General features: G+C 38.6%; 1 protein-coding gene across 1 annotated transcript in view; it reads left to right on the top strand.

Moving 5' to 3' along the window:
• The window catches only part of MYH15 (myosin heavy chain 15), a 182,889-nt gene that overhangs the window by 19,904 nt on the left and 148,458 nt on the right, over window positions 1-14,527 (top strand). Inside the window, 2 exon segments of the mRNA XM_068545552.1 lie at window positions 6,083-6,186; window positions 7,415-7,553. Of these exon segments, the coding sequence (XP_068401653.1) occupies window positions 6,083-6,186; window positions 7,415-7,553 (243 nt within the window).

Consider the following 14,527-nt stretch of genomic DNA (forward strand, 5'->3'; position numbering starts at 1 on the left):
GATGAGATTGGAGATCCAGGTGAGCAAATTGATGGGGAACAATCCCCCCCAGCTCATTATGCCTAGATGAAGTATGGTATAAATCCAGCAGCATTTTGACTACATGGTCTTCAACTCCAAATTGTTCTCACCAAATGGAGAAAGCTCTACAAACTGGACAGTTATTTTTGCCATGGGTGCAGCTGGTGATAAGAAAGCAGCATCTACTCTCTTTCCCACCTTCCCTCTACCTAACCCTGGAACAGGTTGTTTTTGGGTTTTTGTTGTTGTTGTTTTTTTTGGTCTTCCTTTGACTAGCCCTGCCAAATCTAACATTCTTGACACTCATTTCTATGCTGTGCAGGGTATCTGACACATAGGGTCCAATGTGAGTGCCAACAGTGACTGCAAGATTTTTTGGAGCTTCTCTGTTTACTAATAGAACCATCTGAAGACTGGGCTGCTATGGAAAATTCATGCTTATCATGAATTCATGTACTTTGGTCAGTCTGTGGGCTGCTGAAATTGATTAGTGTACAAAGGCTGACATCTGGTGGTGCAGGTTGGGTATTGTCAGTTCATTTGTTTATGGCACTAATTGTCATTCTTTGGGGGTATTTAAAAATTTTAAACTCTTTCTATTCATGGCTGCCAAAGAAGAGCTTTAGAGTGTCCTGAGGAGTGACACAAGAGGGCAGAGCTTAGCAGTATGAGGACTGTGTCCAAATTTCCAAAAATAGGAGGATTTGTGTATGACAAACGAATCGGGTGTGAAAAATGACAGCAGAGGCTGGCCACCCACTGAAGGAGCCAAGGAAATGGAGTGATGTGTCATCCCAGAGCCAGTCCTCATTTAACCTCTACCTGGCCTGGAAGATCTCATCTCCCCTTTCCTTTCAGTTAAGGCTGATCCTTGTTCCAGGTACAGCTAGAACCCACTTCCCCAGTCCCTTCAGATAAGGCTCCTTGAAATCCTTTAGTTCTCAGCATCATCTGTATATCTTGGTCTGGCATATATCTTCCTTTTTCTCTTCTTTTATTTGATTTTTTTCTTTATATTTATTTATCATGCTCACTCTTGCTATTCAACTGTTGTGTAAACTTCAGGAGGGGAGGTCAGGAAACAAGTCCTTGACTCTTAGAATCCTTGACACTTTGCCTAATACTCTGAGAACTCACTCCATAAAGTGACAGTAATACACAGTGGTGGTTGCCAAGAGGTGCGCCTGAGAATGTCTACTGGTGCCCTGAATGCCTCTGGGGAAGGAAATGGTCAGAGTCGGGACCTCCTATTCTGGAGCATATTCAGTTTACCCTCTTTACCCATTAAGTCTCTCTTGAACTAGTCTCATATCTTTACTCACTTTCTCCCCACTGGTTATTAGCGGGCATAAGATGTGTGTATGATTGTGCAGATTGTGTGCTTCCCAACTCCAGAGAATGCAATTCAAACCACAGACTATGTGAATGATTCTTTCTGAAGTTGGGCAGTGCACAACCTCTTCAGCTGTACACGGCAGCACTGAGGAACAGGTAATGACGGGTGATGTGGCATAGAGGCACTAGCTACAGAACTTCATTTGTGAGATCCTAAACTGTTTATTTTTGGCCCAGTGTCAGCTTCACTCCTTTCCATAGTGAGCACTGTCTTGGAGAACATTCAGCCATTCAGAAAGTAAAATTTAATGTCAGGATGACATGAAACAAAGCCTTGAGTGATAAAACACTCACCCTTAATGGGTTCTCTGCATCTCCTACTGGAGAGTGGGCCATAGAAATGAGCCTGTATAACGGTTGACACCTGCACTTTTTGGAATTGTGAAGCAGTTGACTTTTACCTTTAGCATCCCCTCATCCCCTCTCTTTCTGCCCTACCCCCAAACTTCCTGACACACCCCCTTTCCCCGTCTGCCTCCTCCCATCCTCCAGGTGCCCCAGCCTGGTCAACAATCTTCCGTGTGGGCCCTTACTGGCCTAGACAGTCTCTCTGACTCCAATAGTGTCTCATAAAAATGCATTTAGTTTTTTTTCTCATTCTCTCAAGGCCATTTCCCGCGATAGAAAGAAATTAATTAAATAAAGGAATCCCCGTTTACATGATACTCCTCTGAGATATCCTCAAGCCTCAAACCAGTTAAAATTTACTGTTCCTTGAAAATAAGTTTTGATAAGGCCCAGGGTGGGGGAGATGTTTGATCTAAAGGCCTTTCAGAGTTCCTCATTCATGCTTCTAGCCTTGACATTCTCTGGAACCACCACTTTATGCTGAGGGCAGCTGCTCCAGGGAATGGTTACCATTGCGGCAGCCATGTTTCCGGTTGTAAGGAGATAGAAGGAAAGTCCATCGGGCGTGCTGAGTGACGTGCAGAAATGATGCATCTGGAAGCGGGGAGAGGCTGAGGGAGAAATGCATATATAGCACTTGGGCTCACCATTCTGTCTTATTACCAGCCCCCTCCTGAATCTTGGCTCTTTCCTCCACCTGGTCCTCTCGTCCTTGGGCATGTGGCGTTCTTGCCCCCTGCTCTGTCTCCCTCTGTGTTTGTCCAGTGTTGAGCTTGCACAGAAGTAAGACCCTCCTTCCGTCTATGACAAAGGAGGAAATGGAATCCCGTCATGTTTACTCATACAGGTCTCAGTAGTGGGTGGCGTAGTCTAACAGAAACACTAGAGACTGTGTTCTATATTCATTTTATCATTAATTTGACCCTGGGCAAGTAGTGAGCCTTTCTAGCCTTCCATTTTCCTATATTTACCATGCAGAAAATAATGTCAGATATAGCACATTTGATCATCATGACCAGGATGAAAATGATCAAAAATGACATAATAAACATGAGAGTAAAATGAAAATTCTATAAAAGGTTGATCTAGAATGATCTAACAGGTAATTCGTGGCGAAGCAATCTTGGAAAGTAGATTTTTTTTTTTAACGAGTCAGCCACTGAAACATGCCCCACCGCCTAAAGACACAAAGCAGTGTTTCCTGCACTGTTTAGGTGTGTGATTCCTCTAGCCTCCTCGAGGGAAAGGACTATTTTAGTTTTGTATCCTTACGTCCTCCCATAGCATATACCTATGGTAGAGAAAAAAGATTAAACAAATGCTTTGATTTGAAAGACATGGAGATGATGTCTGTATCTGAGCTGTGAAGGAGGTGAAGGGACAGGACATTGTAGCACTCAGATGTAGCACTGGGTGTGGTGGTGACATTCACTGGCATAAGGAACCACAGAAGAGGAATAGCTTCAGGGAAGATAAGGAAAACATCATCGATCTGGTTGTGGTAATGTCGGGTTTAAGCTACCTATGGCCGTCCACATTGAAATGTCCAATGGGAAGTTGGAGACTAGGTCTGGAGCTCAGAAAATAAATGTAGATTTGAGAGTCATCAGTAAAGTCATGAATGAACCTTGCAATAGAATATATAGAGAGATTATTGACAGTATACAGTCGGGACAGTATTTGATACCCCTGCTGACTCCCTCTTCCTTGAAAATCTCCCCCTCTTGGCTTCTAGTATACCACCCTCCCTTGTTTCTCTCCTAAATCTCTGGGCATAGCTTTGCAGGTTTCTCTCTTTCATCCAGTCCATGACTTCAGAGTGCCCTGGAGCTCAGTCCTTGGCTCTATCTTGTGGTGATAGATCATCTAGACTGACCGCTTTAAACATTTCTATCTGATGACTTGTGAATTTGGATCATAAGTCCAGACTTTTCTTTAGTATTTCAGACTGATAGCTAACTGACTCTTTTATGTCTCTGCTTGGATGTTGAATAGGCGTCTCAAACTTCATATGCCTACAGCCTAGTTCCTGAACTCCACCCCGCGAGACCTGCTCCTACCACAGTGTTTCCCAGGTTGGCTGAAGGCATCTCCATCCTTCCACTTGCTTGGGCACAAACCCTTGGAGTTATCCTTGATCAGCCTTTCTCCCACATTATTCTCATTTGGTCCATCAGCAAATCCTGTTGACTCTACTTTCAAAACCCAAGCTCTGGCTACTTCTCACCGTGTCTGTTGTTATTCTCCCAGTCAAGTACCATCATCTCCCTCCTGAATTAACCCTTTCCTGGTATCCCTGCTCCCACCCTGTCCCTCTGTCTTTAACCAGCAGCCATAGTAAATTAAAAAAAAAAAAAAATCAGATCATGTCACTCCTCTGCTCAAAAACCTGTAATGGCTTCATAGCTCACATAGACCAGAAATGCCCAAATCCTCAACATAGCCTGTGAGACACTCTTGATGCCTCTCTGACCTCATGATCTACCCCTTCTTTGACCAACTGTAGCCTCTCAAAATCCCAGGCAACCTTCCACCCCGGGCCTTTGCATTGGCTTTTTTCTTTCTGGAACATTCTTTCCCTACTTATCCATGATTCTCTCCCATATCTCAGACTTGACCTTGTGGAGGCCTTCCCTGATCACCCTATTAAAAACTGCAACTCTGCATCTCCAACACATTTTACTCCCTTTCCTTGCTTTTATTTATCTCCATAGCAATTACTATCTTACATGTCAAATATTTTACTCTTTTTTTTTTTTTTTTTTACTTCTGTCTCCTCCTGTTGGAATATAAGCTTTATGAGGGCAGGAATGGGATTTTTTTTTCACTAATATATCCCTAAAACTTACAATAATGCCTGGCATATTATTGGATCTCAAACAAATATTTGTTGATATAAAGTGAAGCATAAGGAAGAATATAAGGAGATTCCTGAGAAGTAGTAACATTTCAGGGACATTTGAATCACCATTGAAGTAAATACTTTAAAAAATTATTATGAATTATATTTCTATTTAAGTTATATATTGTACTTGCATTCAGCCTGATTTCTTTTGGGCTAGCCCAATTACTTTTATCCAATAGCTTTATCAAAGTATTATTGACCTAAGTGTAAGTATTGACATATGTATCTATGAGGTGAAACCATCACCACAATCAAAATAATGTACGTATCCATTCAAAAGTTTTCTCGTTATCTCTTGTAATCCCTCCCTCCTGCCCATTCTCACTTCCTCAAGCCCTCCTCTCCTAACCCAGTCCGTAGAAAACCACTAATATGTTTTCTGTCACTAATATGCTTTCTGCAATCTATAGATTAGATTGCATTTCTAGAATTTTATAAGATGGAATCATACAGTATATACTCTTCTTTTTCTGGCTTATTTCACTCAGCATAATTATTTTGAGATCCTTCCATGTTGTAGCACATATTCATAGTTCATTCGTTTGTTTGCTAAGTAATAATAATCCATTGTGTGGATAGACAATGTTTTGTTAATTATTGATGGACATCTGGGTTGTTTCCAAATAGAGCTGCTATGAACATTCACGTAGCCCAATTTCTTTGTTTCTGAGATTTGGGGTTCAGGATAATAGAGCCTCACTTCACTGAGTGCTAAACAAAACTCTGATTGGCTCAAAAAACTCCACTGGGAGCGAGTGTCAGGCTTTAAGAGGTTAATGTGATTTGGCCACTTCGGTTGCAGATGTGCTGCTGACAGCTTGCCTTGGCTTCAGCCTGCATTATGCTTCCTGACTAAGTGAATCACGTCAGGAGTCTTAGACATATCAGAGGTGCAGCACTGAACACAGTAGCTGATTTATGGATCCCTTGAAAGACAGACTCAGCCTCCTAATAGGGAGGACATGATGTGACAGGATTACACTGCTAATGTTCCCTGGGTGCTGACCCCAGGGTCGGCCTGCTTCCTAGCTTTTGAAGCTCAGGCCTGTTATAATTTACAAACCACTTTTTGTCCTCTGGCCCTCAACCACGTATCTAGGCCAAATTCCTGTTTTCAAAGTTTCGCCAACATGCATTATCTTTTTTTTGCACACCAATTCAAGCTGCTGCAATTGAATCTGCTTTCAGATTTGGCCTGCCTGGTCTTCTCTTGGGAGGCATTAACACATGACTGACAAGTTAATAGAGGGCAGAAATTGATTGCAGAGGTTTGGGTGTAGAATATGGATTTTATTTTGGCTCGTTTACAAGTATGCTGTAAGCCGTAAGAGTAAACTGTGAATATTGGTCACTTATTTTCTAAAGCCTTGTGGATTTCTTTAAGCTGTTTAACTGATGGTTTTCCCACTGCAGATATGCTCCTGGTGTCTGAAAATCCCTCTGACTTTCACTTTTGCTCTCATGGAGCAGTTGCTCTGGAGAGCTCGGATGATGCTGAAGAATTGCTGGCCACAGATGTAAGGCTTGTTAGTTATCAAAGTCTGGTAATGGCAATGAGAAATGAAAGAAAGCATCTCAGATCTCCTCTCTTCCAAAGGGTCCTGGAGAAGTGACCTTCCTTCCCCTGGGGGTGGAGAGTGGAAGGAGCCCCTCCAGGATGGTTTCTGTCCAAAGTTTTATACTTATTTATTTTGTCAATATAGTGACTTCGGTACATATGGAATAGTAGGAAGATGCTTCAACTCAGTGACAACCACTGTTTTTAGTCTTTTTTTCTATTTGGGATTGTTGTTACATAGTTGTTTTGGTGGTTTTTTTTAAATCAAAGATTATAATTATACTGCGTATGCTATGTGATATATCGTTTGCGTTTTTGATTATTCTTAAGCATTTTTAGTGTTATTACAAACTTCATAAACATTTAAATGGATACTTAATATTTTATCAGACATTAATTCTATAGTTTATTTAATCATTCTCCTACTGTTAGACTCAAGGTTGTGGGTTTGTTTTTTTTTTCCTACTGTGGTGAATGTCTTTGTTGGTGAGTGCTTTTTCTATATATCAGAGTCACCTTATGCTAGATTCCTAAAAGTGAAATTACTAGGTAAGATTATGAATTTTTTATAGTCTCTTGATACATATTCTAAATTAACCACTAGAAAGATTGTACCGATTTCCATCCTCCTGGAGTGTGTGAGAACACACTTCTTACCATGTGCAGTGGCTTCCTAGGATGCTGTTCTTTGGTGACATGGTTTTTCTTTTCTTAAATACTTCCTTTTGCCAGTCTTTAAAATGTATCTGGAATAAAGTTGGGAGAACATATGGGATCCCAGAAATAAGCAACCTATCAGATATGGTGCTACTTTCTTCCATAACCATGAAAGGCAAAATAATTTAGCTCATATAGCCAGTTAATGATAGATTATTGGAAAGGAGAGGCTGGGGGCAGGGCAGCCGAGGAAAGTTCTAAAACTACTGGAAATTAAACAAGTCAAGTCATAAGGCTTCCTAATTCTCTTTTAAAGGGATAAGCAGACTGCGGGTGACCAAGCACCAACAGGGCCAATTTGCATTGCTTTGAACAGAGCTGTCACACTTCACTTCAGGGCTGTGGTGATCTGTCTTCCTGGCAGCCCACAGCCCACTGAGTGGAGGGAGGTGTGACACACAGCGGGGGTGAGGTGCTTACTGCAGCCATTAGGCAAATGAAGACTTGGCCATCTGCTTCTCTTTTTACAGCAAGCCATGGACATTTTGGGCTTTCTTCCTGATGAGAAGTACGGATCCTATAAACTCACTGGAGCCATCCTGTACTTTGGAAACATGAAATTTAAACAGAAACCCAGAGAAGAGCAAGTAGAAGCAGATGGCACAGAAAGTAAGGATTACTTTAAAGACATGGCATGTATGCTCTTCAAATCCCTGACCCCAGGCCTGCTCCCCTTTTCCCTGCAGTTAACCTCACCTCTTAGTTTTTGGAAAATGTTGACATTAATCAGCAATCTCCCTCAGTTGCTGTTCCCCCAAATTATTCTCTCAGCCACCATTCTGAATTAGAATCCTTGTATCTCAGGATAAGACACATTCCTTAATTAATTATTGATGATGCCAGTAAATTTGCTAAACTTGGGTGACATAGGATTGACTAAGACGTAGCCTGCCTTCAGCATATAGACTATTGAGAAAAACAGAAAAAGGAACAAATTACCATGAGATGTACGAAGTTACATAATGAAGGTGTGAACAAAGATCTGTAGAATTCCAAAGCAGGAGTTTCCGCTGGGTTGAAAACAAAATGGCTTCTTTTCCCTTTGTTTTTTATTCATATTCTAAAAATCTATAGTCATGCGTGCTTACCAAAAAGATCTATAATGAGTTATCTGTCTAGAATGATCATCAAAATAGAAAATCACAATTATGAAAAGAAGGAATCATAGTCATAATTATTTCATTTAATATTAAAATTCCTGGCAATTGCAACAAAAAACATTCATTCAAATCTTTCAACAAATAATTTTTAAAATTTTATATTTTTAATTGTGGAAAAATATACACAACATAAGATTTTACCCATTTTAACTGTACATATTAGTGGCATTAAGTACTTTCACATTGTTGTGCAACCATCACCACTATTCATCTCCAGAACTTTCTCATCATCCCAAACTGAAACTTTATACCCATAAAACAATAATTTCCTACTACCCCCTACCCCTAACCCCTGGAAAATTTTAGTCTACTTTCTGTCTCTATGAATTTGACTACTCTGGGTACCTCATATAAGTGCATTCATACAATATATATTGTCCTTTTGTGTCTGGTCTATTTCACTTAGCATCATGTCTTCAAGACTTGTTGTTACTAAGCGTCAGAATTTCATTCCTTTCTAAGGCTGCATAACATTCTATCGTATGTATATTCTACTTTTTGTTTATCCATTCGTCTCTTTATAAACACTTGAGTTACTTCCACTTTTCACTAGTGTGAATAATGCTGCTGTGAACATTAGTGTTCAAATATCTGTTTGAGTCTGTGTTTTCACTTCTTTTGTGTATATACCTAGAAGTGGAATTGCTGGATTAAATGGAAATTCTATGTTTAATTTTTTAAGGAACCACCATATTGTTTTCCATGGTGGCTGCACCATTTTCCATTGTCACCAGCAATGCACAAGGGTTCCAATTTTTCTACATCCTCACCAACACTTGTTGTTTTCTGTGGTTTTTTTTGTTTTTGTTTTTGTTTTGATAAGAGCCATCTGAATGGGTATAAGGTGGTGGTGTCTCATTGTGTGTTTTTTTTTTTAAATATATCTTTATAGGAGTATAATTGCTTCACAATACTGTGTTAGTTTCTGTTGTACACCAAGGTGAATGAGACATATGCATACATATGTCCCCATATCCCCTCCCTCTTGAGCCTCCCTCCCATCCTCCCTATCCCACCCCTTTAGGTCATCGCAAAGCACCAAGCTGATCTCCCTGTGCTATGCTGCTGCTTCCCACTAACTAACTATTTTACATTTGGTAGTGTATATATGTCGACGCTACTCTCACTTCACCCCAGATTCCCCCTCCTACCTGTGTCCTCAAGTCCATTCTCTATGTCTACATCTTTATTCCTGCCCTGCAACTAGGTTCATCAGTACTTTTTTCTTTTTTAAGATTCCATATATATGTGTTAGCATACGGTATTTATTTTTCTCTTTCTGACTTACTTCACTCTGTATGACAGACTCTAGGTCCATCCACTTCACTACAAATAACTCAATTTCGTTTCTTTTTATGGCTGCGTAATATTCCATTGTATATATGTGCCACATCTTCTTTAGCCATTCATCTGTTGATGGACATTTAGGTTGCTTTCATGTCCTGGCTATTGTAAATAGTGCTGCAATGAACATTGTGGTACATGTCTCTTTTTGAATTATGGTTTTCTCAGAGTATATGTCCAGTAGTGGGATTGCTGGGTCATATGGTAGTTATTTTTAGTTTTTTAAGGAACCTCCACACTGTTCTCCATAGTGGCTGTATCAATTTACATTCCCACCAACAGTGCAGGAGGGTTCCCTTTTCATCATACCCTTTCCAGCATTTATTGTTTCTAGATTTTTTGATAATGGCCATTCTGACTGGTATGAGGTGATACCTCATTGTAGTTTTGATTTGCATTTCTCTAATAGTTAGTGATGTTGAGCATCTTTTCATGTGCCTCTTGGCCATCTGTATGTCTTCCTTAGTGAAATGTCTATTTAGGTCTTCCACCCATTTTTTAATTGGATTGTTTGGTTTTTTTTGATATTGAGCTCCATGAGCTGTTTGTATATTTTTGAGATTAATCCTTTGTCTGTTGTTTCATTTGCAAATATTTTCTCCCATTCTGAGGGTTGTCTTTTTGTCTTGTTTATGGTTTCCTTTGCTGTGCAAAAGCTTTTAGGTTTAATTAACTCCCATTTGTTTATTTTTGCTTTTATTTCCATTACTCTAGGAGGTGGGTCAAAAACGATCTTGCTGTAGTTTATATCAAAGAGTGTTTTCCCTATATTTTCCTCTAAGAGTTTGATAGTGTCTGGTCTTACATCTAGGTCTTTAATCCATTTGGAGTTTATTTTTGTGTATGGTGTTATGTAGTGTTCTAATTTCATTCTTTTACATGTAGCTGTGAAGTTTTCCCAGCACCACTTATTGAAGAGGCTGTCTTTTCTCCATGGTATGTTCTTGCCTCCTTTGTTGTAAATTAGGTGATCATATGTGTGTGGATTTATCTCTGGGCATTCTATCCTGTACCATTGAACTATATTTCTGTTTTTGTGCCAGTGCCATACTCTCTTGATTACTGTAGCTTTGTGGTATAGTTTGAAGTCAGGGAGACTGATTCCTCCAACTCCGTTTTTCTTTCTCAAGATTGCTTTGGCTATTCGGGGTCTTTTGTGTTTCCATACGAATTGTAACATTTTTTGTTCTAATTCTGTGAAGAATGCCATTGGTAGTTTGATAGGGATTGCATTGAATCTGTACATTGCTTTGGGTAGTGTGGTCATTTTCACAATGTTGATTCTTCCAATCCAAGAACATGGCATATTTCTCCATCTGTTTATGTCATCTTTGATTTCTTTTATCAGTGTTTTATAGTTTTCTGAGTACAAGTCTTTTGCTTCCTTAGGCAAGGTTTATTCCTAGGTATTTTATTCTTTTTACTGTGATGGTAAGTGGGATTATTTCCTTAATTTCTCTTTCTGATTTTTCATTGTTGGTGTATAAGAATGCCAGAGATTTCTGTGCATTAATTTGTGTCCTGCAACCTTACCAAATTCACTGATTAGTTCTAGTAGTTTTCTGGTGGCATCTTCAGGATTTTCTATGTATAGTATTATGTCATCTGCAAACAGTGACAGTTTTACTTCTTTTCCAATTTGTATTCTTTTTATTTCTTTTTCTTCTCCGATTGCCGTGGCTAGGCCTTCTAAAACTATGTTGAATAAGAGTGGCGAGAGTGGACATCCTTGTCTTGTTCCTGATCTTAGTGGAAATGCTTTCAGTTTTTCACCATTGAGTATGATGCTTGCTGTGGGTTTGACGTATATGGCCTTTATTATGTTGAGGTAGGTTCCCCCTATGCCCACTTTCTGGAGAGTTTTTATCATAAATGGGTGTTGAATTTTGTCAAAAGCTTTTTCTCCATCTGTTGAGAAGATCATATGGTTTTTATTCCTTAATTTGTTAATGTGGTGTATCACATTGATTGATTTGCATATATTGAAGAATCCTTGCATCCCTGGGATAAATCCCACTTGATCATGGTGTATGATGCTTTTAATGTGTTGTTGGATTCTGTTTGCTAGTACTCTGTTCAGGAGTTTTGCATCTATGTTCATCAGTGATATTGGTCTATAATTTTCTTATTTTGTGATATATTTTTCTGGCTTTGGTATCAGGGTGATGGTGGCTTCATAGAATGAATTTGAAAGTGTTTCTCCTGCAATTTTTTGGAAGAGTTTGAGAAAGATGGGTGTTAGCTCTTCTCTAGATGTTTGATAGAATTCGCCTGTGAAGTGAATTCTATCTATCTGGTCCTGGACTTTTGTTTGTTGAAAGATTTTTAATTATGGTTTCAATTTCATTACTTGTGATATGTCTGTTTATATTTTCTAATTCTTCCTGGTTCAGTCTTGGAAAATTGTACCTTTCGAAGAATTTGTCCATTTCTTCATGGTTGTCCATTTTATTGGCATATAGTTGTTTGTAGTAGTCTCTTATAATTCTTTGTACCTCTGCAGTGTCTGTTGTGATTTCTCCTTTTTCATTTCTAATTTTATTGATTTGCATCCTCTCCCTTTTTTTCTTGATGAGTCTGGCTAAGGGTTTATCAATTTTGTTTGTTTTCTCAAAGAACCAGATTTTAGTTTTATTGATCTTTGCTATTGTTTTCTTATTGTTTCTATTTCATTTATTTCTGCTCTGATCTTTATGATTTCTTTCCTTCTACTGACTTTGGGTTTTCTTTGTTCTTCTTTCTCTAGTTGTTTTAAGTGTAGGGTTAGATTGTTTATTTGAGATTTTTCTTGTTTCTTGAGGTGAGATTGAATTGCTATAAACTTCCTTCTTAGAACTGCTTTTGCTGTGTCCCATAGGTTTTGGATCATCTTTTCATTGTCATTTGTTCCTTTGTATTTTTTAATTTCTTCTTTGATTTCTTCAGTGATCTCTTGGTTATTTAGTAGTGCACTGTTTAACCTCCATGTATTTGTGTTTTTTACAGTTTTTTTCCTGTAATTGGTTTCCAATCTCATAGCATTGTTGTCAGAAAAGAAGCTTCATACGATTTCAATTTTATTAACTTTTCTGAGGCTTGATTTGTGACCCATGATGTAATCTATCCTGGAGAATGTTCTGTGTGCACTTGAGAAGAAAGTGTATCCTGCTACTTTGGGGTGAAATGTTCTATAAATACCAGTTAAATCTATCTGGTCTATTGTGTCATTTAAAGCTTGTGTTTCCTTATTTATTTTCATTTTGGATGATCTGTCCATTGGTGAAAGTGGGATGTTAAAGTCTCCTAGTATTATTGTGTTACTGTCGATTTCACCTTTCATGGTTGTTAGCATTTGCCTTATGTATTGAGGTGCTCCTATGTTGGGTGCATAAACATTTATAATTGTTATATCTTCTTCTTGGATTGATCCCTTGATCATTATGTAGTGTCCTTCCTTGTCTCTTGTAACATTCTTTATTTTAAAGTCTATTTTATCTGATATGAGTATTGCTACTCCAGCTTTCTTTTGATTTCCATTTGCATGGAATATCTTTTTCCATCCCTTCAGTTTCAGTCTGTATGTGTCCCTACACCTGAAGTGGGTCTCTTGTAGACAGCATATATATGGGTCTTGTTTTTGTATCCATTCATCCAGTCTGTGTCTTTTGGTTGGTGCATTTAATCCATTTACATTCAAGGTTATTATCAATATGTATATTCCTATTACCATTTTCTTAATTGTTTTGGGCTTGTTTTTGTGAGTCTTTTTCTTCTCTTGTGTTTCCCACCTAGAGAAGTTTCTTTAGCATTTGTTGTAAAGCTGGTTTGATGGTGCTGAATTCTCTTAGCTTTTGCTTGTCTGAAAAGCTTTTGATTTCTCCGTCAAATCTGAATGAGATCCTTGCTGGGTAGAATAATCTTGTTTGTAGGTTTTTCTCTTTAACACTTTAAGTATATCTTGCTACTCCCTTCTGGCCTGCAGAGTTTCTGCTGAAAAATCAGCTGATAACCTTATGGGGATTCCTTTGTATGTTATTTTTTGTTTTTCCCTTGCTGCTTTTAATACTTTTTCTTTGAATTTAATTTTTGTTAGTTTGATTAATATGTGTCTTGGTGTGTTTCTCCTAGGATTTATCCTGTATGGGACTCTCTGTGCTTCCTGGACTTAGATGACTCTTTCTGTTCCCATGTTAGGGAAGTTTTGGACCATAATCTCTTCAAATATTTTCTCAGACCCTTTCTTTTTCTTTTCTTCTTCTGAGACCCCTATAATTCGAATGTTGGTGCATTTAGTGTTGTCCCAGAGGTCTCTGAGATTGTCTTCAATTCTTTTCATTCTTTTTTCTTTATTCTGCTCCTCGGCAGTTTATTTCCAGCATTTTGTCTCTAGCTCACTTATTCTTTCTTCTGCCTCCGTTATTCTGTTATTGATTCCTTCTAATGTATTTTTCATTTCAGTTATTGTGTTGTTCATCTCTGTTTGTTCTTTAGTTCTTCTAGATCTTTGTTAAGGATTTCTTGTAGTTTCTCATTCTGTGCCTCCATTCTATTTCTGAGATTCTGGATCATCTTTATTATCATTACTCTGAATTCTTTTTCAGGTAGATTGCGTATTTCCTGTTCATTTATTTGGTCTTATAGGTTTTTACCTTGCTCCTTCATCTGTCACATATTTTTTTGCCATCTCACTTTTTTTTTTTATGAGTGGGATTGTGTTCCTGTCTTACTTGTTGTTTGGCCTTAGGCTTCCAACACTGGAGTTTGTAGGCTGTTGGGTAGAGCTGGGTCCTGGTGCTGAAATGAGGACCTCTGTGAGACCTCATTCTGATGAATATTCCCTGGGGTCTCAGGTTCTCTGTTAGTTTAGTGGTTCAGACTTGGAGCTCCCACCATAGGAGCTTCAGCCCAAACCCCTGCTTGCAAACCAAGATCTCGCAAGCCACATGGGGTGGCAAAAAAAAAAAAAAAAAAAAAAAGAGAGAGTACAATAACAAAGTAAAAAACAAATTTAGACTAGAAAACTAACAGATATATTATAAAGAATATAAAAATAAAAATATAGATGAATCTACAACCAGAAGGTACAACTGTACCATAATA

This window comes from Eschrichtius robustus, chromosome 6 (assembly GCF_028021215.1).
Source record: "Eschrichtius robustus isolate mEscRob2 chromosome 6, mEscRob2.pri, whole genome shotgun sequence".
NCBI lineage: Eukaryota > Metazoa > Chordata > Mammalia > Artiodactyla > Eschrichtiidae > Eschrichtius > Eschrichtius robustus.